This window comes from Lepisosteus platostomus, chromosome 16 (assembly GCF_059453375.1).
Source record: "Lepisosteus platostomus isolate fLepPlt1 chromosome 16, fLepPlt1.hap1, whole genome shotgun sequence".
NCBI lineage: Eukaryota > Metazoa > Chordata > Actinopteri > Semionotiformes > Lepisosteidae > Lepisosteus > Lepisosteus platostomus.
The window spans coordinates 14316102-14340807 of record NC_142626.1 but is presented as its reverse complement, the minus strand read 5'-3'; the positions used below and the strand labels follow the sequence as shown (position 1 = coordinate 14340807).

At 38.0% G+C, this 24706-nt stretch overlaps 1 protein-coding gene across 2 annotated transcripts; it reads left to right on the top strand.

Moving 5' to 3' along the window:
• The first annotated feature begins 405 nt into the window (after positions 1-405).
• LOC148646931 (uncharacterized) lies at positions 406-20867 on the top strand. 2 transcript variants are annotated; one of them, XM_088608978.1, is made up of 6 exons: positions 406-545; positions 9899-10008; positions 12593-12721; positions 15088-15195; positions 18430-18742; positions 20169-20867. In XM_088608978.1, the coding sequence occupies exons 2-6, from the start codon at positions 9905-9907 to the stop codon at positions 20289-20291; spliced, it is 777 nt and encodes a 258-aa protein (XP_088465104.1). In that variant the 5' UTR covers positions 406-545; positions 9899-9904; the 3' UTR covers positions 20292-20867. The 2 variants fall into 2 exon arrangements, with proteins under 2 accessions (XP_088465104.1, XP_088465103.1); XM_088608977.1 differs by lacking the exon at positions 20169-20867 and having other exon boundaries at positions 18430-20103.
• Positions 20868-24706: the final 3839 nt, after the last annotated feature.

Sequence of the window (24706 nt, the reverse complement as noted above, 5' to 3'; positions counted from 1 at the left end):
TCGGTTGGACCCTACTGTAAAACATATAGTATTTCGCACAAGGGATAATATGGATAATATTCAATGGAATTGAAAGGTGCGGCTCTGTCATTTTTAACCCACCTGTAACAGCCACACTGCTGCATGTCAGAGGAAGAAAGAAGCTATAGTTCAAACACTATTTTTTCCATAACATATTTCAGCACTTCAAAACACTTTATACTATTATAAAATCACTAATATTTCACCATTTCGTCATTCAATACTGATGAGAAAGCTATTTCATTTCACTGTTGTACAAACAGATTAGATTCTCAGACTTGTCCTAGTTCAGTTTGTTTTGTGAAGATCTTGCTACACTGGGATGATTCCTTTAACTGTGTGTCAGAGCAAAAACAAGCAGAACGGGTTCCACCTGTTTTGACAATCCAGACAGTCTCTCTCTCTCCAGCAGCTTGTTATTTCTGCTCTTTTCAGTATTTAAATTATTGACTTCTGTTTTGAACTTGAACACCAGAAGCTGGTGCTGACTTGGATTATTGAAGCTATTGGACTTTGTGGTTCTGGTGAGTAACTTGGCCTGAAGATTTAACTTACTTTCACAAAGGCCTGGGATATGTTTCGTACTAGAAGAATAGAAGCTAAAACGAGAAAGGTGTGTTTTAATAGCATAAAGATGGTAAATGTTTTTACATAGTTTAAAAAAAGTAAAATAATTAGCTGATGTTTTTTAACCTGGACTCTATAGAAGTGAAGATTCCTCAGTTATGCATGAAATAGACCTGTGCTACCCTTCTCCTTCAGCTGCAGGTTAGTTTTTATAAAACACAGTGATGATTTTACAAAAACAGTTTCCTATTCAATGTTGAATATTGCTTTGAGCTGAATTAATTTGTTTCTTTTTCTAATAATATTTTTATTTCAAGCTCATTTAACCTAATTAAGAATTAAAGTAAAAATTTCTTTCAGATTTTAATTATTTAATAAAATATGATTTTCTTATTTGAATTCTATAAAATACACCAAATAGAGTAAATTAAGGAAAACATATATATAACAGTTAAATATTCACAATACTGTATTTCACTGCATTTTAAAAACATGGTGAGATTTTACTACGTGGTTCTCCAGCAATCTGAAAAGAAAGCCTGTGTTTCCGTTCCGTCACATTCCTGAGAGTTCCTGGAACAAGATGACATGAATCAGAGGAGGGTGCAGTATTCAATTTGCTCTAGTTAACATATAAGTTTGATAAGAATCCTGTAACATACTAAAGAGCTGGTACTGTAAGAAACTGTATGTAGGCTGTAAAGTATATACTGTATTATCTACAATATAATGAATCATAGTATGAATATTAATTAACCTTAGTCCAATTCCAGAGCTACAGGAGAGGGTAATTTCATTTACCTCCATTTGCTGCATTTATGCATAAAGTCCTTAATAGTTCTGTGGTGATGCAGGTATAAGACTGTACCTACTCGCCCTAACATCTTGTACCTGTTGGACAGGTGCAGAGTGTAGAGGACAGAGAGATGGTAAAGACCAGGACTGTCCCAAAGAGAGCAGTGGGACCCCTTAGTAATTTATACAGAAGACAACATACTTCAAGGGTTTTCTTCTGTTATGTATGACATATTGTGCCTTGCAGAAATATTCCAATTCTTGCAGAGTTTTCATGTTTTGCTGATTTAAAGCTGCCATAGGGTGGCAAACACCATTCAGTTGCAAGGCAGGATACACTCTGGAAAGAACGCCAGTTAATTGCAGAGCAAACACACAGATACAAACACACACTCACACTCACACCAGGCAGCAATGTTAATCACTGTACCACAATGCCACTGAAATAGTGATTACTGTAATATTTGTAAATTATTCACAGAGCTAACTCTCACCTGGAGAAGATGGGGAGCATTGTGAGAGTTATTTTCTTTGATTTCTCCAGTGCCTTTAACACCATTCATCCCCCATTAATGAGAGATAAGCTAAGGGTGGTGCAGGAGGACACTCCCTTCGTGTCCTGGATTATAGACTACAGATGCAGCCATTCAAAATGGGTGGGGTATTTCGCGGTATACACCGGTGGGCGTGTCGCATCAAAACGCAGTATCACGAGGTATATCGCGTCATTTGACATCATGCCGGAAAGTATCCGGCATCACCTTGTAAAACCGCCAGGAGGAGTCAATAAAGCTTAACCTCTCATGTACAGCATTTGAGCTTTTAAATTTAAACTGTGTATTACAGCATGTTAATCATCAGTCATTAAAAGGTTGGCATATATTATGAAAGCAAGACTGCTCAGTTGGACAAAAGTACACAACCTACCTTTATCAGAAATATTTATGCATCAAAGCCTTTACTGAAGATATTACTAATAGTATTAATAATGAATGACTTTGGACAAGCTGTAAACTCAAACTATAATTTCTTTAGCACATTTGTACAAGCACTTGGAATCTGTCCAAGCCCTACTTTGTCAGGCATTTTCTTTTACTGCAACGGACATAAAAACTTCCTTGCTTTTAACAGGGCGTTTCATAATTTCTAACTACGAAAATTATTTAAACTGCGACACTTATCATTCAGCCAGAGCTCAAAATATCACAAGGATCCTCAATAGCACAGCAAAGACTGTATTAAAAGATACTTGTATCAGATACATGAGAATCGCGTATCTAAAGAAATTAATAACGATATGATTATATTCGTGTACTGCGACAGGACTGTGTAGGGCTGTTTCGCCTCTCTCTTCATGTGACTTCCCTAGTAGCCCACTGGTCTACATGCCTGATTACTAACCTACAGGTTGTATGTTGAAATCCAGCTGGCGCTGTGACTTTTCTTTTCACAAACATTTCTTCAAAAAAATAGAATAGCAATGTTATGGACAATCAATTGACTTTTATATTTCTAAATATCACAGCATGATCGAATTTAAGTCACTTTTGATAACAATGAATAGTCACCTTCTTCCCTTCTGACAACGGTCCCTGCTTATGCTTCCTGCTTCTATTGTGTGTGTGTGTGTGGGGGGGATCCCTTTAGATCTCCCTTCAGATTTAAAAGGTTATTAATCATATCTTCGGTGTCGCATCTTACCAGTGCAGCTGATCTTTTGCTGCCTGGGTCAACTATCACAAAGCTTTAGAGAACCTAACATTTCTATTATCAACAAATTGTAAATACGACGTTTACATTGGCATTATTAATTTTTCACATGGGTGTATGGAGTATTGTCAGCTGTCACTGACAGTGGACCCCCGTCTTAGGCTGCGCACACGATCTTTTAGATTTTTATAGAGAAATGGAGGCTGTACAGTATGTGTTACAATATAAACATTTATATTGATTTAAATCGCGTTTTGATTTAAATCGCAAACGCGTGTTTAATTATGTGTTTTTTTCATCATAATCAGACAAATGCAACATAAATTGATCCAGTATCTTTGTCTTCTAAGTATCTTAATAAACTTTCAGCATAGCTTTCTCCCCATTTAGATTTATTTTTCTTGGGATTTTGGGATCAAACGTGGAAGGATTAGATTATAATCGTTTTTATTTTTTAAATACGTTTTAGAAAAGTGTAATCTATACTAAAAAGCTGTACACCACCTGCTATACAGGTACATATTGTAATACTTTCGGGTTTGGATAGGACGGACACAAGAACACAGACTTGCGGAGTTAAAGCAAGTTAAAGCCTTTATTTTTCTTCTCCGTCATCACCTGCTAGCCCGGCTCTCCCGCGCCCCCGCCCGCCAACAGCGCGAGCCAAAACATCGCCTGTACGCCCGAGAGAGAAAAAAGAGAGAGAGAGTAAGACCTAGGGGTGCAGAAGCAGGGAACTATTTACAAGGAAAATGGATACCTCCCCAGACTATACGCCGCTTCACTATGGGACAGCCGCACTGGTCGGCGGCCTTCCTAAACCCCGCCCTGACCACTTTCACTCCTGTCCTGCTCTTCCCCGCGCACCCCAGCCGGGCGCTCTTCAGCCTCTGCCCGGGGCGAATGTATATTTAGATATTTAGACCCGGCGCGGCACTGAGAGAGCGTCTGCATTTATAACTTAGTTTTTAAAAGTAGTCAAGCAATATGAAGCATCTCCTTTTACTTTTAAGTCCCTTAATTATCATTGAGCACAGCTTTCTCACCACTTAGATTACTTTTTGATACCATCCTTACACAAAGCAGAAACTTCTTGTATTTTGCAATGACATACAAGTGGAAAGATTACAGATTTTAATCATCTTTAATTTTGTTATGTTATACGTTTTAGGAACGTTTCATCTATACAAACACCACAAAACTATTCTCAATTGTATTTCTGAATGTTATGTTACACCTACAGTAGTTCACTGTTTTAAATACATCTAATTAAGAAAGTTAGGTGTAAGCACTTTAGATCTTTTTTTCTGAACCAGGGAAAATCTGATCATGTTTCTCTATAACAATAATAAAAAACTTTATTTTACATATCACCTTTAAAAGTGGCATCTCAAAGCAATACAGCAGATGTAAACCACAGATTACAAAGTAAATACCCAGACAAATGCAAACGCGTTTTTAATAAAATGCTTTTATTCATTCAGCAGAGAGAGAGCGTAAAACCTGGGCGTAAAAGCAGTTCCTTTTTCTGATCACTCGCTCTCTGGATACATGTCTCACCTGTCCTGTTCTTTGTTTTCCTAATTTGCTGATATTGCCTGCTGCGATCCACTCCTTCCGTCACACCTAATGAAGACTATTTTAAATTTCTTTGCGCGGTCCATTGTGCAATTAACCCTAGTATGTGCTGTCCTTAAGGTGATATCACATAAAGGTGATATGTAAAATAATGTTTTTTATTATTGTTATAGAGAAATATGATCAGATTTTCCCCGGTTCAGAAAAAAGATCTAAAGTATACTAGTTTGTCACTAATATACTTTTAATACAGTCTTTGCTGTGCTATTGAGGATCCTTGTGATATTTCAAGCTCTGGTTGAATGATAAGTGTCGCACTTTAAATAATTTTCGTAGTTAGAAATTATGAAACGCTCTGTTAAAAGTAAGGGAGTTTTAATGTCCGTTACAGTAAAAGAAAATGCCTAACAAAGTAGGGCTTGGACAGATTCCAAGTGCATTTTTGCAAATTACATTGCATTGTGCATTGTGCTGCTATAATACAGTTTAAAATAATTAAAAGTCTAAACAGTATCAGCTTTATTTATGGGTTGCAATTTAAAAAAAGTAAAAAACGCACTCAAAATGCGATTTATAGCTTTCTGGCAAGAGGAGACACCCAAATTAATAATATAACATGCCGCTGTTTGTGCATGAACAAGGTTATACTGTTATTTCCTTAGATACGCGATTAAGAAAAATAATTTTTATTAAGTTTTTAGTAAAATGCTTTTATTCACTCATAATCTGACAATTTCAGGAAGACTAAGGAAGGACTAAGGGAATTGTCATCTGTTGTTGAAGCTCTGGGAGCTCGGTGACTTTGAGACCACTTGTTATCCCAGGTTGTTTGAATCACCACAATTCAAATAGAGAAAAAAGAGCTGACTGACAAGATTTAAGATGTGGCTGTCAATGTTGGATTAAAAAAAACATGTTGCCCAACGTTAGATGCATTGCTTGAAAAATAATTTTATTTCGAGAGACTGGATAAGTAATTCAAGTGTTTTTTTAACTTCCTGAAAAACAAATAATCATTTAACTATATGTGCAAACGTTTTATGATATGTCGCTGTTGGGAATGTCTGTGGAGTGTATCTTATTTGCCTGTCTGTCCTGGCTGTGCTCTCTCTCTCTCTCTCTCTCTCTCTCTCTCTCTCTCTCTCTCTCTCTCTCTCTCTCAATTCAATTCAAGGTGCTTTATTAGCATGACAGATGGGTACAATCAGTGTTGGGTATTTACTTTGCTTTGAGATGCCACTTTTAAAGGTGATATATAACATCAAGGCTTTAACTTGCTTTAACTCCGCAAGTCTGAGTTCTTGTGTCTGTCCTATCCGAACCCGAAAGTATTACAACATGTATCTTTATAGCAGGTGGTGTACAGCTTTTTAGTATAGATTACACTTTTCTAAAATGTATTTAAAAAATAAAAACGATTACAATCTAATCCTTCCACGTTTGATCCCAAGATCCCAAGAAAAATAAATCTAAACGGGGGGAAAGCTATGCTGAAAGCTTATTAAGATACTTAGAAGACAAAGATATCAATTTATGTTGCATTTGTCTGATTGTGAATCAAAAAACACATATATTTAAACCTGCGTTTGAGATTTAAATCAATTTAAATGTTTATATTGTAACGCATAGGTGATTATATGATCATTATTAAAATGAGTTAAATTCGATCATGTTGTGATATTTAGAAATATAAATTTGTTTGGTGCGAGTGAGGTTTTATTTAATATCTGACCCAGGGAAATGTTTTATTTTTTCAGAGAAATCTTTGTTAAAAAAAAGTCATAACTCTAGCGGGATTCAAACACATGCTACCAGCAAGGTCGCATGCAGAGTGCTGAAAAAGCACTACAGAAACATTATCAACAACCAATGTACAGCATGTACTATTCTTGTGTTGCGGTACATGAATATAATTATATCGTTATTAATTTCTTTAGATACGCGATTCCATATTATATTCCCTTTTAATCAAATTCTAAATGTATGCTTGTTGACCCCGGTATCACGTTAGTTAAAGACTTCGAAGCTTAAAATGTTTAGGGAGAAATGGAATACTGGTGTGTATTTTTTATTTAACTACCGAGACCAGCCATATAATGTATGTGTAGCGGCGAGGCTTATTAATAAGGCAGAATTAAGTGTTTCTGAGCTTCCCAAATGAGGCCCCATTTCTCTGTTCATCTCTGTGGTGCAGCCACAGAGAAACCATTCATGCAAGATGTTTTCTTTTGATAAGGACAGCTCCCAAAGGGGGATGCACTTAGCTAAGCCTGGCTATCATGATCAATGGTTATCCATTGGCGCCTATCTGTCTAGGGAGTGCGAGTTGGACATCTGGATTGCATTCCTAAGTGTCAGGACTAAGTGACTCATATCTCACCTTGATCAACCAATCAGGGACTGGTAGGGCCGAGTAACCCACGTGGGACTCTGATGCCCATGGAACTTTCAGCCAATCAATGAGCTGAAGTTCCTCCAGGTAAAAACAGGCAACACAGAGAGCCTGAGAGATTCGACAAGATTGAGATTCAGATGGAGATTCAGATTCAGATTCAGATTCAGATCCAACAATTCTAAAGGGAATTCAAAGGAGAATTCCAGGGCAGGACGGCCCAGGAGCAGAAGGCTCCCAAGGGCAGGACATTCTCGCAGCGCGCCTCCTGACCATCCTGAGACTCAGCCCGGACAACCACGGAATGGCCAGTGTGTCCGAGGGCCAGAACTTTCCTTTGTTCTAAGAGTCTAGAGTGGAGGTTGCCAGAGAGTAACCAGCAGCAGGCCTCCTGAACAGGTCGGAACTGTGGACAGCTGAATCACTATTCAGAACTAGCTCTTCATCAGGAACGAACCGGTCCTCTTCCTGACTTGCTGGGACCCACAGTCATCTTTTCTCCTGTGCACAAACTTTGCTAGTTAAAGCCAACAGTGAGCATCAGCAGCACACCGTCGCAAGCCGCACAGCACAGCCTGGCACGGAGCCAGAGAGCGCGGATTGGACAGCAACAGCCTGCAACTGTTTCTTTGTGCCCGCAGGAGATCTGAATCCCCAAAGATTGGATGAGTATTCAACTTCAATGCATTACAGCTCGAGAATTCAATTGTTATCCCAACCAGTTGATATCAATTTAATTCCTAAGAGTTATGTACTTGTTTGAGTATCTAATGTAGAAGTTGTAACCAAGTTCACTTTACGAAACGGTCTTAATGAATGATATACTGAACGTATGTCCTCTTGATATGTGTAACTCTTTGTAACTGATTGAATATATATCTTTTGTATTCTGATAACCCTCTCGATAAGATCTGTTAGGTTTATATGCATATTCTATGTATTAATAAATGTATCCTCGTGTATTAGTACCTGTGTGTGTGCGTTGTTTGAGTTATATCGCATGGTTGGATTCTAAAGCCACCAAAAGAATCAACTTTGTGATTTACTGCTACAATTAATAATTGTCTCAGTAAATGCCCAAACCCTACAGAACTGGTGCCTTCAGAGAGCCACTATGATTACATATTTGGCGTCCCTGGACCGGTTTTCCCTACATATGTTTATGTTCCAAAATTAATATAGTTTATGGCCTTCACACGCATTACAGTATGCTCCTATTCTTTTTATGCTCAGGTACTAAGATTTCCCTTCAGTGATAAAATTCCATATAAATATTCAGTGCTAAAATGGGCACAGTAAAGACATTTACTGTAAATCTTTCTACGACCGACCAACGGACCACGAGTGCCCCTGTCGGTCAACCAATCATGTACCGCGGTATTTTGCGTCATCCAATTACCTCCGGTACATGTCTGTACCACGCACTTTGAATGGCTGCATCTGTATGATATACATGAGGTGTCAGTCAGTATGCCAATGAACTCACAGAGGTACCCAGTCAGCAGCTTGTCATGATTTTTTTTTAATAATCTGATGTAGGACTGTACTTCTCTGTAAAACTGCCAGGTGGGGCAGTGAATACTTAACCCATTAGTGTTTTCATGCACTAATCATACTGTACGCATAGTAGCAGGAATACAGTGACTACTTTGTTGAAACAGGAAATTGTTACCACGTTGCAACCCCAAATAAATATGTCCCAATACTATATAATCCCAATAGAATTACTAGGTTTAATTACATACAGTATATAGAGTTAATAGTAATTGTGTATAAATCATAATTAGAAAATAGATACATTTATTTTAGATTTTAATTTTAAAATACATTATACATAGTAGCTGTAAGAACATCATATTTAAAAGAAAAAAGGAGAGAAGAACAAAAGATAAACATTTACAATACTTTTGGATTTTTTGCATCACATTGTACATTTCAAAAATTATTTTTTTAATTTAAAGTAAAACATAGTTTTAAAAAAAAGGCTGACTACATGAACAAAAACACCTTTAAATTTCACATTCTATAAAGTATTCTGCTAAGTAATATTCACAGATATCCATGCTGTGCGTCAGCTACTGTATTAATGCTACTCTTCTACTGTGCTGTAGTAGAGAGCATTATCAGATATGATATTTCAGTGTGGCTTGGTAATCTATCAGTTAATTTTAAATCGCAAATTACCTGCCTCGTCCAGACAGCTTTGAAAGTCATGGGAGTGAAACAGCACCCCTCCCTGCAGACAATCTTTGAAAAATCCATAATCAAACAGGCAGGGGAAATTATATCAGATCCTTCCCACATCCTCAACTCTGAATATCAACTTCTTCCTTCTGGCAATCGTTTTAGGGTTCCCAAATGTAAGCCAAACAGATACAAACATTCCTTTGTTCCACTATCCATTAAAGCTGTCAACGCAAATGTCAAGGATAAACACATTTTTGACTCTTACAACCCACTTGAGTGCAATATGTTTTTGTGATGTGTTATAAATGTTGCATGTTGTTATGTGTTATACTGTACATGTGCAATAAAATAATGTGCAATGTTTTTCTTTTCTTCTCTTTTTTTTGCATTCTATTTAAATGTACAGGAGTGCTGGGTGTCCATAAAAAAATTCCCTCAGGGGACAATACAATCTTATCTTATCTATCTAATTGCCAGAAAATGGGGGAAACATGCCCTAAACCAACCTTCTGGGCATATTATATAGCCAATAACAGAAATATGCTTGAAATGTAAAAAAAAGTATTCTACATATATGCTGTGTTTCTGTCCAGTGTCCAGATATATAGTTTGAGGTTAATTTGGGACGTGTGTTTAACTTTTTCATAGCTTAAGATGGAGAGACCAGGATCACCAGATCCCAGTAATCTGTCTATGAAGAGCGATGACTCAAAAGAGCAACACATTGACTTTGGTGGATCCGTCATTCCAGACCCCAGGTGAGGTCACTCAGTCAACCTTTTTGACAGCTGGACAAGGCATAGGACTGTATGTTCCATAAAGTAAAGACTTCATATCAGGTTATGTACATACAAAAAATAGCTGAAAATCAGTCTGACATAATTGGAGACCATTGTCCACGGAGAGTGATATTATAGGGCTAAGTTTGCGAGCAAGGATCTGATGTGCAGTATTAATACATATAGTTCAGGTGGGTAGCTGCGTCAGCATGCGTAGGCTGCAAAGGAACAAGTAATAGGTTTATTCTATGCTGAAAAAAAGAAGAAAGAGAACACAACGTTTCAGCCGTGGAGCCTTCTTCAGGTGTGAGAGAGACACACCTGAAGAAGGCTCCACGTCCGAAACGTTGTGTTCTCTTTCTTCTTTTTTTTCAGCATGGAATAAACCTATTACTTGTTCCTTTGCATTAATACATATATACTTGAACATAAATAGAATACAGTGATTGTTCAAGTGGAGAGTCACCAATGAATAAGTACAGATTAATCCTACAGTGAAACTCAGAAAGAAAAAATGTTTAATCTATTGAGCCTCTTCAGGTGCTAGGGAATGAGATGAACAGTGCAGGTAATATCAAGCAACATAGGAGAAAAAATGTCCTGTCAGAATTGGCACAACAGATGAAAAAGTGACTAACAAAATGAAAATCTGTTAAAGAAGTGTGAAAAGCTGTAAAATCTATAAATGATTGCAGAAAGAGTAGAGCTTTTCAAACAAATCTATTATTTTGTATAACATACTGTATATGTAAAACAGATATGTTTCTCCCTCATACTTGAAGAAGGCTAAAAAATCAACAAAATGTATTTTTTCTTTGTGCTTTTCAGAAATGTGTGGAATTAACCCTTTACTTTTTTAATGTGCAAAACTGTATTCAAAAAAGGCATAAATGTATAAATCAATACATTCCACAGGCCTATATTCTACAGACTCAGAAACACAGTATGCTAATGCTATAATCTGCGAACACTATGATACCTAACCAGGCTAAAAAGAGAAAAAAAATCCATCCTCATAAATGGATGCTAAACAGAACTAAATCTTTCTTCCTATGACATCAATGATCTAAGTCTAAAGTAACTGAGAATCACCAAACTGGGGTAGATTGTTTTTGGCTGAAGATAATACAACAGAGGGAATGAGAATTTTCTAAAATAACATGAACATGAACTCTCTGATGATATTCAGATTGCTTAACGTGGTCTTCAAGACTAATCAGATCAATGTACTTTGGCGTGGTACACATTTTGAGAAAGAGGTGATGTTTCTTCTTCTCTTCATGTCTTCTCTGTTTATCTTTCACCCTGTCTCTTTCCTTCTGCCTCTTTTTTTCGTCCTTTGCTTCTGGATTGATGTTGTTTCCTATAGCTGTAGTGATCTTCATAACGTGAATTAACCTGAGTAAATCACCAGCAATCGCCTTCAATCATCTATGTTTTCCTGCCTTGTCTCATCTTCAGATATGCAAACACTGTATGCAAAAATAGGTTATAAAAGGTTCTAAAATACTGTAGGTTATAAAATAGGTTAACATTGATATCACTAGCTCAAAAACAATGCTTATGCATTTTAAATACCTTGGTATAGTGATCTACCCAAAAATCTTGCAGTCACGATTTGCGTCAAGGAAAGACTGCTACATCATTGTATAAATTGTTAAATTTTGCCAATAGAAGACAAAAACTGAAAGCTGTACTTCACACTGCATGACTGTGTGGCCAACTGCAGGGTTTCCATCAGGGTCAGTTAGAAGTAAAGCTGGTGTGAGGGCAGGAAAGAAAATGGGGGAAAAAACACCCTTCTCAGTATAATTACTATATATACTGTAAGCAAACAGAAAGACCCCTGAAATGTAAATAAATACACCCATACCCTCATATCCGAACCTAATTTTCTGAAAATCTGTTTGGAAGGCAGGAGATCATAAATTGAAAATAAAAAATATATATTTCTTATGGAGAATATTTCACCCCATTCCGAACTGAAAACAAGTTCATTCAAAAAACACCCTAAACGTATAACACCATACATGGCAAGATTTAGTGAACAACACAGTTCTACTCAAATAAGCCACCTATAACTGTAAAATAATTAATTATACCATATTTAAATTTCCATTTTTTGTATAGAACGTTATCAGCTAGAACTATGTGCATGATGTTGACTGTTACCCCATAACGAACAGCAACTACAAAACACAAAAAAACACTTTGAAAAAGAGAGCTGCTGTCTCATGGCATCCTTAACCACACCTGCCTGTCACCCACGTAAGAACAAACAGCTGTTTGATGGCGCTGAATTCAGATGTTTGCAGAAGGTTCTCGGACAAAATCAGTAACTTTTGAACTTGAAAGTTGGAATTAGCTAAAATTCATTCTTATAACGAATTACTATGTACAAATTATTTATGTTTGGATTAGCAAAAATTTGTATACCGAGTGTTCTTATACCGGAGTATGAGTGTACAGTATGTATGTAAGATATGTATAATAAATATGTATTTCTGTTAATGTCCAAATATGAAGTTTGAGGTTAATTTGGGACATGTGTTTTATTTCTTAGCTTTACGATACATAGGTTTAAGATAGAGAGACCAGTGTCGTGGGTTCCCAGTAATCTGTCTATGAAGAGCGATGACTCAAAAGAGCAACACATTGACTTTGGTGGTGGATCCCTCACTCCAGATCCCAGGTGAGGTAACTCTTTCAAGGTTGTTGAAAGGTGGACATGAGATCGGTCTGCACTTTCCTTCATAAATTTGCAAAAATTTAAGGCAGGAAGTCAACAGACATATTTTCTAGGTATATTATGTACCTAGAAAAGTATTGAAAATCAACATGACATAATTGGAGACCAATTTCCCCAGAGATTGATATTATAAGGTTAAGTTCACGAGCAAGGGTGTGATGTGCACTGTTTATTTAAATACTGTATATATGAATACAAATAGCATTCAGTAATTGTTCAAGTGGAGAGCTGCCAATGAATAAGTAATGGTTAATTCCATAGTGAAAAAATTGTGAACAAAAAATATATGTATTTCACATGGTGTGAGGTGCAATGGAGTGAGATAAAGAGTGCAGGAATGTAAAACAAAATATGAATGACTAAAAAGAAAGACTAACAAAATGAAAATCTTTTAGGGGAGCGGGAAAAGCTGAAACCTATAAAGAGTTCAGAAATTGAAAAAGACTGCAGTGTTTCACACATATCTGTTATTTTTGTGTAACAGACATGTAAAACAGATCACGTCTTTCTTCCCCACACCTGAAGAAGGCTCTAAAGTCAACCAGATTTATTTTTTTCTTTATGCTTTTCAGAAATGTGTGAAATTATCTCTTTACATGTTCATTTGCAGTAACTGTCAATTGCGATGTGCAAGACTGTCAGTTTCAGTACTTAGTCTCTTCATGCGTAGACAAATGAGCAAGATCCAACAGCCTGGTATTTTTATATTTTAAAATCAGTTCTCAAAATGTTTATGACTTGTTCCCTTCATCAAACTATGTGTTCCTCAGAGTGATTACATGAGTTGAAACAAGCACACACAAAAAAATACTTTATGGAAGGATTCTGGTATAATAAGCCACAGCTCAATAGTGAATGTAAGAATCTTGTGTTTTTCTTCATAACATAAGAGAAATTAGTTCATATGAGACATGAGGCCACATGAGTCCTATATATTCTTCAATACAGTTCTAGTCATAGAGTCATAAATTACAACCATACTGAGACAAGACAAATATTTATGTAAACAGCTATAAAACAACCTTTGATCTTCTGTATTTTCCTGCTTCATGCCTCATCTGCACATGCTGTATGCAAACACCTCATAGGATACTCTTTGTGTTAGGAGTTATGAATAAGACCTTGAGTAGTACAGTCAGGATATGTACTTTACAACAAATGTAGGTTAATGTTGATATCACTTGCTCCTAACACTGTTACTCCCTGGTGATCAAATACCACTCCTAAATCTTACAAGGCTAAAGTACTTAATTTCTCTACACTAATAGATCACACCAGTAAGCCTTAGTTTGAAATCTAACCACCCCACATACAGCCATACAACTACAGTTCCATTACATAAAGCCTGTCAGCTACTTTAGATATCATACAGTATATGACCCGCAGTAACAGACAGTCAGAAGAAATCAACGATGGATACGATTTCAGATTTGGACTTTCTCCTTACATCAGTATCATTAAAGCCCACAGAGCAATAAAAGGCCATTCAAAGAACAAAACAATATCGAGGACTTGAACTGGGAGCAACAAAGATTTAGGAAGCTGCAATTACTTAATGTCTCCAGATCAAACCCGTTTTAACACCCAACTCAAGCAGTAAAACAAAACTTCAGAAATATGTTACTGTTTCCTGTCTCTTTCTCTCAAAACAACAACTGCACAGATGTATCAATGTCAAATTCCCCAGTGCAAAACAGATACCATCTGGCAACAAGACCCAATATACATGTCCTCTCTTTTCACACACTAAGCCCTTGCTTGACATCCCAATCACCGTGAAACCAGCTGCATATTACTAAAAATAATCCAATCACAAGGCAATGTTCTCCATTGTCATGAGCTTCTTCCTTTCTTTCATTCTTTGCAATTAGATCCCATATCACCTTGCATTACCTTCAATGCTTCATTCACAGATATTACAATTCCTCTAAAACAACTGTGTAAAATCCTCCAATTAGGATTTGCTTCAACTGCTCTTAAACCTGCCAAATCAAGATATACAATTGCAGGGATTTCATTTTGCCAAATAAATATGAAATCTGGGAACTCTTCCATGTCCTCATATTGCATGACTGTGTGGCCAAGTGCAGAGTTTCCATCAGGCTCAGGCAGAGGTAAAGCTGGTGTGAGGGCAGGAGGGAAAATGGGTTTAAAGGCTTTAAACCAGCCTTTTTAGAATATGACGTGGATATAGCCAATGACAGAATGGTGCTTGAAACGTAAAGAGCCTTTTTTCTGCTAGTCCTCGATGCTAGTGTCTGATGTGGAGATTGAGTTTAATTTGAGACATGTGTTTGACTTCTCTATAGAATTCAGAAGGATAGACCAGGGTCACCCAGTAATCTGTCTCTGAAGAGTCATGTCTCAAAAGAGCAACAAATTGACTTTGGTGATGGATCCTTCACTCCTGACCCCAGGTGACTCATTTAAGCCTTTTGACAGTTGGACATACAATAGGATGGCATGTTTAAAAAAAAGACATAATAAAAATGAAAATAAAACGTACATACACCAAGTACTCAGACCTATATCAAGTTACAGTATGTACCTAGAAAAAGCATTAAAATCAATATGACATAATTTGAGACCAATTTCCCCAGATATATATGAATACAAATAGCATACAAATAAGATACAGTTATTGTACCAATTAATAAATAGAGGTTAGTTCCACAGTGAAAATTCCAGAGCCGAAAGAAAAAAAATATATTTCACCTGTTGAGCCTCATTTTATGTAGAGTATATTTAAAACTTTGTTTTATTTCTCTCCCCCGCCCGCTGCATAATACTCAACACTCAGAAACCCTAATCAGAAATATGTGGAATTAACTTCAACATTTTCCTTTCTACCAATTGTTTGCAATGTGGCAGGACTTTTAGTTTCATTATTCTGTTTAAGCCTTTAAAAATGTCACTGTCTTTTATTACATTTACCTTCATGGTACATAAAACATACAGTATAATTCTATGAGTGATTGACATCAGGTATGCACCAAAACTGCAACATGCACTTGCCATGCTTGTCACAGATAAACAGTGAGACAAGCTAGTATTTATAGGTGTAACGAACAGTTCTTTCCGGACCCTATGCGGACGACACAATCCGAAGAAGTGGGAAACACTAGGAAAAAGTCATGCAGGGATACGGGGCTGAAAACATGGGGGGCGTGTCTAAAGTGCACTGGTGCACGGGGAAGGTGTGGCCGAGGCAAACAATCCAAAAGTAATCCATAGAGGGAATCCAAAAATACAAGAAAGTCCATAGCCAGGTGATCCATCCAAACAAGGAATTAAAAACACGAACCAGGTCAGAACCGGCGGACAAGGAACAGGAACAGAGGTTAAAACCTTAACGGGACCAGGCGCTTCCAGGTCCCGGACTCGCATGGTGCGGAAACCAGATGCAGAGCCAGGATGAACGTCAGCACCTGGCTTTTAATGTGGGCTGGGAAAAGGGGTCAGGTGCACAGAATTAAGTCTGAAGTGAAAGGGCTGGAGCACCCTTAAGGAGGAGGGACTATAATCGTGACAATAGGGTAGCCATTCACCTGACTTACAGCACCAGTTACCATGGCAATTAACGTGACAGTCTTGTACCACCTGGAGGCAACTATATACCATTTTTGTCATTAGGTATGAGTGTGCTGTAATTGCAGAGTTAATACATTCTGTGTATGGACTTCACGTCCATAGAATGTGAAATACACTGCCTTGCGAAAGTATTCGGCCCCCTTGAACTTTTCAACCTTTTGCCACATTTCAGGCTTCAAACATAAAGATATAAATTTTTTATTTTATGTGAAGAATCACCAACAAGTGGGACACAATTGTGAAGTGGAACGAAATCTATTGGATTTTTGAAACTTTTTTAACTAATAAAAAAATGAAAAGTGGGGCGTGCAAAATTATTCGGCCCCCTTGCGTTATTACTTTGTAGAGCCACCTTTTGCTGCGATTACAGCTCCAAGTCGCTTGGGGTATGTCTCTATCAGTTTTGCACATCGAGAGACTGAAATTCTTGCCCATTCTTCCTTGCAAAACAGCTCGAGCTCAGTGAGGTTGGATGGAGAGCGTTTGTGAACAGCAGTTTTCAGCTCTTTCCACAGATTCTCGTTTGGATTCAGGTCTGGACTTTGACTTGGCCATTCAAACACCTGGATACGTTTATTTGTGAACCATTCCTTTGTAGATTTTGCTGTATGTTTGGGATCATTGTCTTGTTGGAAGATAAATCTCCGTCCCAGTTTCAGGTCTTTTGCAGACTCCAACAGGTTTTCATCCAGAATGGTCCTGTATTTGGCTGCATCCATCTTCCCCTCAATTTTAACCATCTTCCCTGTCCCTGCTGAAGAAAAGCAGGCCCAAACCATGATGCTGCCACCACCATGTTTGACAGTGGGGAAGGTGTGTTGAGGGTGATGAGCTGTGTTGCTTTTACGCCAAACATATCGTTTTGCATTGTGGCCAAAAAGTTCGATTTTGGTTTCATCTGACCAGAGCACCTTCTTCCACATGTTTGGGGTGTCTCCCAGGTGGCTTGTGGCAAACTTTAGACGAGACTTTTTATGGATATCTTTGAGAAATGACTTTCTTCTTGCCACTCTTCCATAAAGGCCAGATTTGTGCAGTGTAAGACTGATTGTTGTCCTATGGACAGACTCTCCCACCTCAGCTGTAGTTCTCTGCAGTTCATCCAGAGTGATCATGGGCCTTTTGGCTGCATCTCTGATCAGTCTTCTCCTTGTCTGAGCTGAAAGTTAAGAGGGACGGCCAGGTCTTGGTAGATTTGCAGTGGTCTGATACTCCTTCCATTTCAAGATGATCGCTTGCACAGTGCTCCTTGGGATGTTTGAAGCTTGGGAAATCTTTTTGTATCCAAATCCGGCTTTAAACTTCTCCACAACAGTATTACGGACCTGCCTGGTGTGTTCCTTGGTCTTCATGATGCTCTCTGCGCTTTCAACAGAACCTTGAGACTATCACAGAGCAGGTGCATTTATACAGAGACTTGATTACACACAGGTGGATTCTATTTATCACCATCAGTCATTTAAGACAACATTGGATCATTCAGAGATCCTCGCTGAACTTCTGGAGTGAGTTTGCTGCACTGAAAGTAAAGGGGCCGAATAATTTTGCACGCCCCACTTTTCATTTTTTTATTAGTTAAAAAAGTTTCAAAAATCCAATAGATTTCATTCCACTTCACAATTGTGTCCCACTTGTTGGTGATTCTTCACATAAAATAAAAAAATTATATCTTTATGTTTGAAGCCTGAAATGTGGCAAAAGGTTGAAAAGTTCAAGGGGGCCGAATACTTTCGCAAGGCACTGTATTTAAGGATCAGTACAGTTACTGTAACTTCACTATTCTAGATTCTGAGTGTGTGAAATATTGCAGGGACAATGTATGTCATTGTCGTGGAATCACATTTTTTATCTCTTGTGTAGTGAACTCAGCACTAACCCACAAAACCAGCTGTTCATAGTGAAAGAGAACAACTGAGCTGAAAAAAAATATCACCATATACAAACTATTATCCTCCCCAAAATATTGTTGGTATAGCAAAATAACATAGAAGACAAGGCGTTATTGTACAGCTCTTTGGGAGTTAAAGGAAATGATCTGACTGAATTCCCTTTGTTCACAGGTATTCTAGTCCTGAAGATGTCTCCTGTGATTTCTGTACTGGAATGAAGCACAAAGCTGTGAAATACTGCCAAGTCTGCCCTGCTGCCTACTGCGTGATACATGTCCGGAAGCACTACACAGAGCCAGCTTTGCAGAGACACAGACTGGTGGAGGTGAATGGAGACTGGGAGACCAGACTGTGCCAGCAACACTGCAAAGCTCTGGAGCTGTTCTGTCAGACTGACCAGACACTGATCTGCAGTCTGTGTTCTGCACAGGAGCACAGGAATCATGATACCATTTTTGTCAAGGATGAACATGTACTGGCAGAGGTGAGGAGCTTCATTTACTCATCTGCAGTATACGCAGATCAAAACTGTACTATTTTTGTAAAAAATTGTTATATTGTCTGTTATTTCACTGAACTGGTGGTAATATGTTATATCACCAGTTCAGGACCACACATTTCGGTGGCCTGTCTCTCTTACTGGTTTACAGAACTCCTCCAGGCTCCTGTGATGTACCAGTGGTCCCCTTGCGGAGAAGCCTGTACGGTCCCAAACCAGTCCATTCCTCAGAGGTTCCATTTGCACAGTCAATCCAGTGCTTCTTCCTCCACTACTGTCCCAATCTGCAATCTTCAGAAAAATCCCAGGAGGGACGGAACAGTAGTATTACCCTTTAAGGCTCAAAAAAATCTCCAATTCATTATCCAACTCATTATCCTGCCCTTGGACACCCTGACACTTAAACTGGCCTTGCTTTTGTGGTCAGGCTTCCCTTCTTTGGAAGATTCATGTTCACATCTCCTAAGAGACCTGCTGGTGGACATTACCTGGTTTTGCCTTTTTATGCCCAGGTTTCAACAAAACCACACTAATCAACTTCCTCTTAGGCACTTAGGAGTTTCACAACAAAAGTAAGGAATATACCACTAGCAAAACAGGTTTTCTCCCCTCTGGATCCTTTTATCAAAAACTAATAAAAAATGAAAAGAAAACTCTTGCTAATCTTCCCTTAACTTTCTCAATGTTGCATATCACTAATAATACAGACTGCTGGCTGGTGTTCTGATTGAAGAGCATAGTCATATAATTACTCGTGCTACCTAAACTCACAATTCTACAACTGCTCTCCCTCCCCGAACTGCAGAAGCTTGGACACAACCACACCTGGCTACTAATATAACGTATGACGCTATGCCTGTGGAAGGTGGAATCACCAACTGGACCAATCACTTCACTTCTTTTTTTTTTCCAGTGGCATTCCAGGCACACAGGATACTAATCAGGCAGTTAGTGTCCAGTGTGTCCAGTTTTCACTCACAGAGGAGGCCCTGGCCAAGGCCTTGGCCTGCACCATCACAGAAGGACAAAGCGAATCAATTGATTATTTTCAGAGTGTATTCTAGTTAAGAAATGACAAGGTAAAAAACAGATAGGTAACAGAACTATCAATAAACCACTGAAGGACCGCACAGGAAATTCTCCAAAGCTTTTGAAGATGTTTATGTAATTGTCCTTCTTAAAATTGGCATACAGGGTTTAGGAAATAAATACAGTAATATACAGTACATCAGAGTTCAGTAGTAACTTCTGATATTCTTAAATGTGATTGACTTACTCTATTTTGTCACCTCCCTGTGATCACAGTATTGTTAGAGTGAGCTGGAGAGAGCCATGTAACTCTGTCTCTTCCCTTTCCTTACTCTTCAGATTCTATTTTGGAAATCTCACAGCTTTTCTCGTTTGTTTCTAGGCTGAGCAAATCAGTGCGGAGGAGTTCTATGACGAACTATCCCAGAAGGCACACTGCCAAGGTCAGTGTGGCAGTGTTACGATCCCTGCCTCCCAGCAACGAAAGAGGCAGAAGATGGCATAGTCTTAGTTCATTAGTCTACCTATCAGTGTATGCTTTCACCACCACACCTCCGTCTCATCTTGTATTTAAGCACTAGTCTTGTGGGGGGGGTACTGTCACGCCCGACATCCCTCCCTAGAGAACGCTCCACTGCTCCCATTATTGTCCTTGTGATTAAGCTCCCCAGGTGTACCCTTTTAGCATTATTATTTAAAGACCAGCTCCTCCAGTCCTTGGGGCTCATCATTAGGGTAAGATGTCGCGAGGCCGGCCTAGCACCAGGAAACCCTACGTCTATCTCCTGAGGGCATAGGCCTCATCCCCGACATCTCCCACTTCCTGAGCCCGGGTTCTGAAGGATCTCGCCCCTTCACCCTTGAACCTCCATGTTTTGTTTGTCCGTGTGCTCCCGCCTCCCGGGGATTTTAACTTTGTCGCGTCCCAGGATGGATTCCTTGTTGATGGACTCTCGGACTGTGCTTTGACCTGCCCTTGGACCCGCTTGAATCTGGATGCCGTTTTGTCTTCCCCGTACACTGTCTCACGGATTGTCACTATTATTTTGTGCACTATTAAACCCCTGTGTGTTCCCTTTTATCACGCCTCCTGTTTTCTCCAGCTCTTTCCGCATCGCATAGGGTCTTCTACAAGATCTGACATGGATTTCAGTCCGTGTTCGTGACAGGCAGTTTGTCTTGAGAAGTCCAAACCAGGTTATTGGGGCAACTGGCATTTTTAGAATTTACACTTATCTTGAGAACCTCTCACCAGGACAGGGTGACAGAGAGTGTTTGTCTTAAAGAGCACTTCAGGTCATTGTGACAGAGTGTTTTGTCTTGAAAATGACAGATCAGGTCAATGTGACACTTTGTCTTAAGATGATCATTACTGTGGTAATATGTATTATTGTGTGGAGACATACTGTAGCTTTCATGGGACAGATATCTATGCCAAATTTAGCACATTATTTCTGGGCCAAAAATATATGTAATAGTTTAACACTATAGAATTTGTCAAGAAAGTGTTTTATTGGTCTTCTTTATGCATACAATCTGCTGTCATTGTTTGCAATAAGGGTCCTTCTCCTTTCCTCTTTACATTCAAGGAAGTAAAGGAGCAGGTTGAGAAAGCACTTCCACTTTCTTTCTCACAAGACTTTGTTATGCATAATTTGATCTCCATTGTGTACTCCTCATTTCTTGGTTTGGGCTTTCAAAACTATAAAATTCCCAGTACTGGTGACATCATTGAATTATTATTTTATTTTCTTACAAAGAAGCAATTCTAAAAAGAGAAAAAAAACATTTATTCCACTGTCAGCCCCTCAGTGGCTTCTATAAGCATCTTTTTAGCTCCTTCATCCTGTCCTTCACTCTCACTCTCTGTGGTCTCCCAAAGAGCCCTGGGTGTTTGGTACTTTTTATATTAGACCCAGTAATCTTTTTTCTTTCCATAGAATGTTCCATACTCTTACGCTTTGGGATTTTGAATGAGGGACAGAGACTGAAATATCTTGGGGGAGTTTTATTATTATTCCAGGTCAGACCTATGGTATAAGTATAAGTATGGAATACAAGCAGGAGTCAAATATAACTCCCAAATGTTGGGACATATTTCAACTGTGCAATGTTATACGCAGTATAAATAATAGTTTTTATTTCAGCAACCCTTTTAATAAAAAATGTTAACTGGACATTGGCAACTCAATGAAGTCCACTAATCTAAATCCTACTGAGATGTTCTCATCGATTACTGGCAATTGGATTTAATTAATGTCTGAGTTGTTCATTTGTGAATGGAGGACCAAAGAATTTAGAAATTATGATCACCCTCTCAAGCACATCCCATCATGATATTGGTCAGAGGTTTCTTAAACCGTGATCTAAATGTTTGTTTTTTGTGTAAAAAATTACAAATGTGCCATAATGTAGGAGTGCTTCTTTCAACAGAAAAAAATAATGTTCATTGTTATACAGCAATAGTCACAGGCACTGGTAATCAAATGTCCCAATCAGATATTAATAATCAAGGCTATTAAGGCTAAAATATCTGTACTAAATTAGTTCCTTTCTCAATGAAACGTGTTCCTATACATTGACAGATTTTGACAGAATGTACTGTGTTATGTCTTACATATAAGACTATTTTATTCAAACAACAATGTCACTGATGATAAATGTTCTGACCAGGAAGCTTCATTTAAAATTCTATACAGTTCAGACTCTGTGGGACAACATATTATGTCTAATTTGTATAATAGACATGGATAATTACGTAAAAAGTGCTAAATATAGAGTTATACCTGCAAATATTATTTTTCCAGCTTTAATAAATTAATTGAACAATTGAAATACTGTTTCTGTGTAATTTGCGGTTTAAAAAAAAATCATATTACTACTTCTGTTCCACAACCATACAGATGCAGCCATTCAAAACGAGCGGGTTATACCGGGTTAAAACGCGGTGCGCTTGTCGCAGTATAACACAGGTTACCGTATAATCCCGCATAATACCGCATGATACCGCAAGTGGGATAATAGTATCCGGAATTTCCGCCAGATGGAGCTGGTAAAGCTCAACCTCTCATGTACAATGTTTGAGCTATCGCCATCAAAGTCTTTACCGAAGATATTACTAATAGTATTAATAATGAATGACCTTGGACAAGCAGTAAACTCAAAGTATAACCTTGGTCCACATTCTTTGTAACCATCTTTGTAAACGAAAAGACTTTCTATTTTCATTGACCGTCTTTGTAAACGAAAATACTTTATTTTTTCATTAACAAAAAGTAACACCACAGCATTTCGTTGATCCAATCACGCATTTGTTTCCAATCATGCAAAGTAATTCTTGAGAATCTCCGATTCACCGTGCCTTTCACATGCTCATAAAAGATATTAATTTAGAAATATAATCATATTACTGTATGTAAACTGTACTGTATATGGCTGCCCCCGGTACTTTAAAGAAAAAATACACACCAGTATTCCATTTCTCCCTAAACATTTTAAGCATCAAAGTCTTACATGTGGTTATTTTGGAAACGTTTTTACGTGCTCCTTGCTCCCTCTGACCATGTTACTGAACTGGATGTTTATACAGTATACAGTACTCTGTGAGAAAAGTGATAATTTTAAGCTTTTCTATGAATACGCTCGATACCGGAGTAAACAACCATACTTTTAGAATTTGATTAATAAGGAATATAATATGGAATCGCATATCTAAAGAAATTAATAACGATATAATTATATTCATGTACTGCAACACAAACAGTAGTATATACACATATCTATTGTTATGTGTAAGGCTGTTTCACCACTTCTCATATGAGTGTGCTAGTGGCATAATGGTTAAGTGCCTGACTTATAAGCAAGAGTTCAGCTGTTCAAATCCAGGTAGTACTATAAATTTTCTCTTAACAAACATTTCTTTGAAAAAATAAAATAGCAATATTATGGACAATTAATTGACTTCTGTATATTTCTAAATATCACAACATGTTCGAATCTAAGTCATTTTTTAATAACAACAAATAGTCACCGTCTTTCCCTCTGAATCGCTCCAGTAGCAGGAACCTGTATCGTGTGGATCCCTTTAGATCTCCCTTCAGATTTAAAAGGTTATTAATAATATCTTCGGTGTCGTATCTTCCCAGTTTAGCTGATCTTTTGCTGCCTACGCATGCTTACACAGCTCCCTGGGTAAACTATCATACTTGACTGAGAAAGCTTTAGAGAACTTAACATTTTTATTATCAACAAATTGTAAATACGACGATTACATTGGTGTTATTAATTTTTCACTTGTGTGTATGGAGGAGTGTCAGCTGTCAATGAGAGTAGACCCCCCCTCTTAGGCTGGGCAAATGATTTTTTAAATTTTTATAAAGAAATAAAAAATTAGATATAATGATATTGTAACACTACAGGGTTCACAGGGGCACCCTCACCACTGCCATATCAGGTCAGCCCCCCACCATCAGGGACTCAAACCCAAGCCTCCTACATCACTCAACTGGGACCCAGCCTCTTGAGCCAAAGGGGAATCTCCCCTCAGCCTGGCTGCTGCAGTCCCTGCTAGAACCAGGGAAGGTTGGTGATGTCACCGTGCTGGTAAGCTGGCTCTCACAAGCAATGGAGGGTATTACAATATATGCGTTACTATATAAACATTTACTGTCAAACTTTAAATCAACAATTGATTTAAAGATGATCTGTGAAAATGCAATTAAATACAATATTGTTGTTGTTATTGTTGTTTTTATCCTGTAAAGCGCTTTAAGAAGCCACCTTTAAAGGCGCTATATAAAATAAAGTTTATTATTGTTATTAATTTGCTGGACAGAGAGCTGAACATTATTATGCAGAAGACAAAGGTAGTGATTTACGTTGCATTGTCAGATTGTGAATCTATAAAGACATTTAATTTAA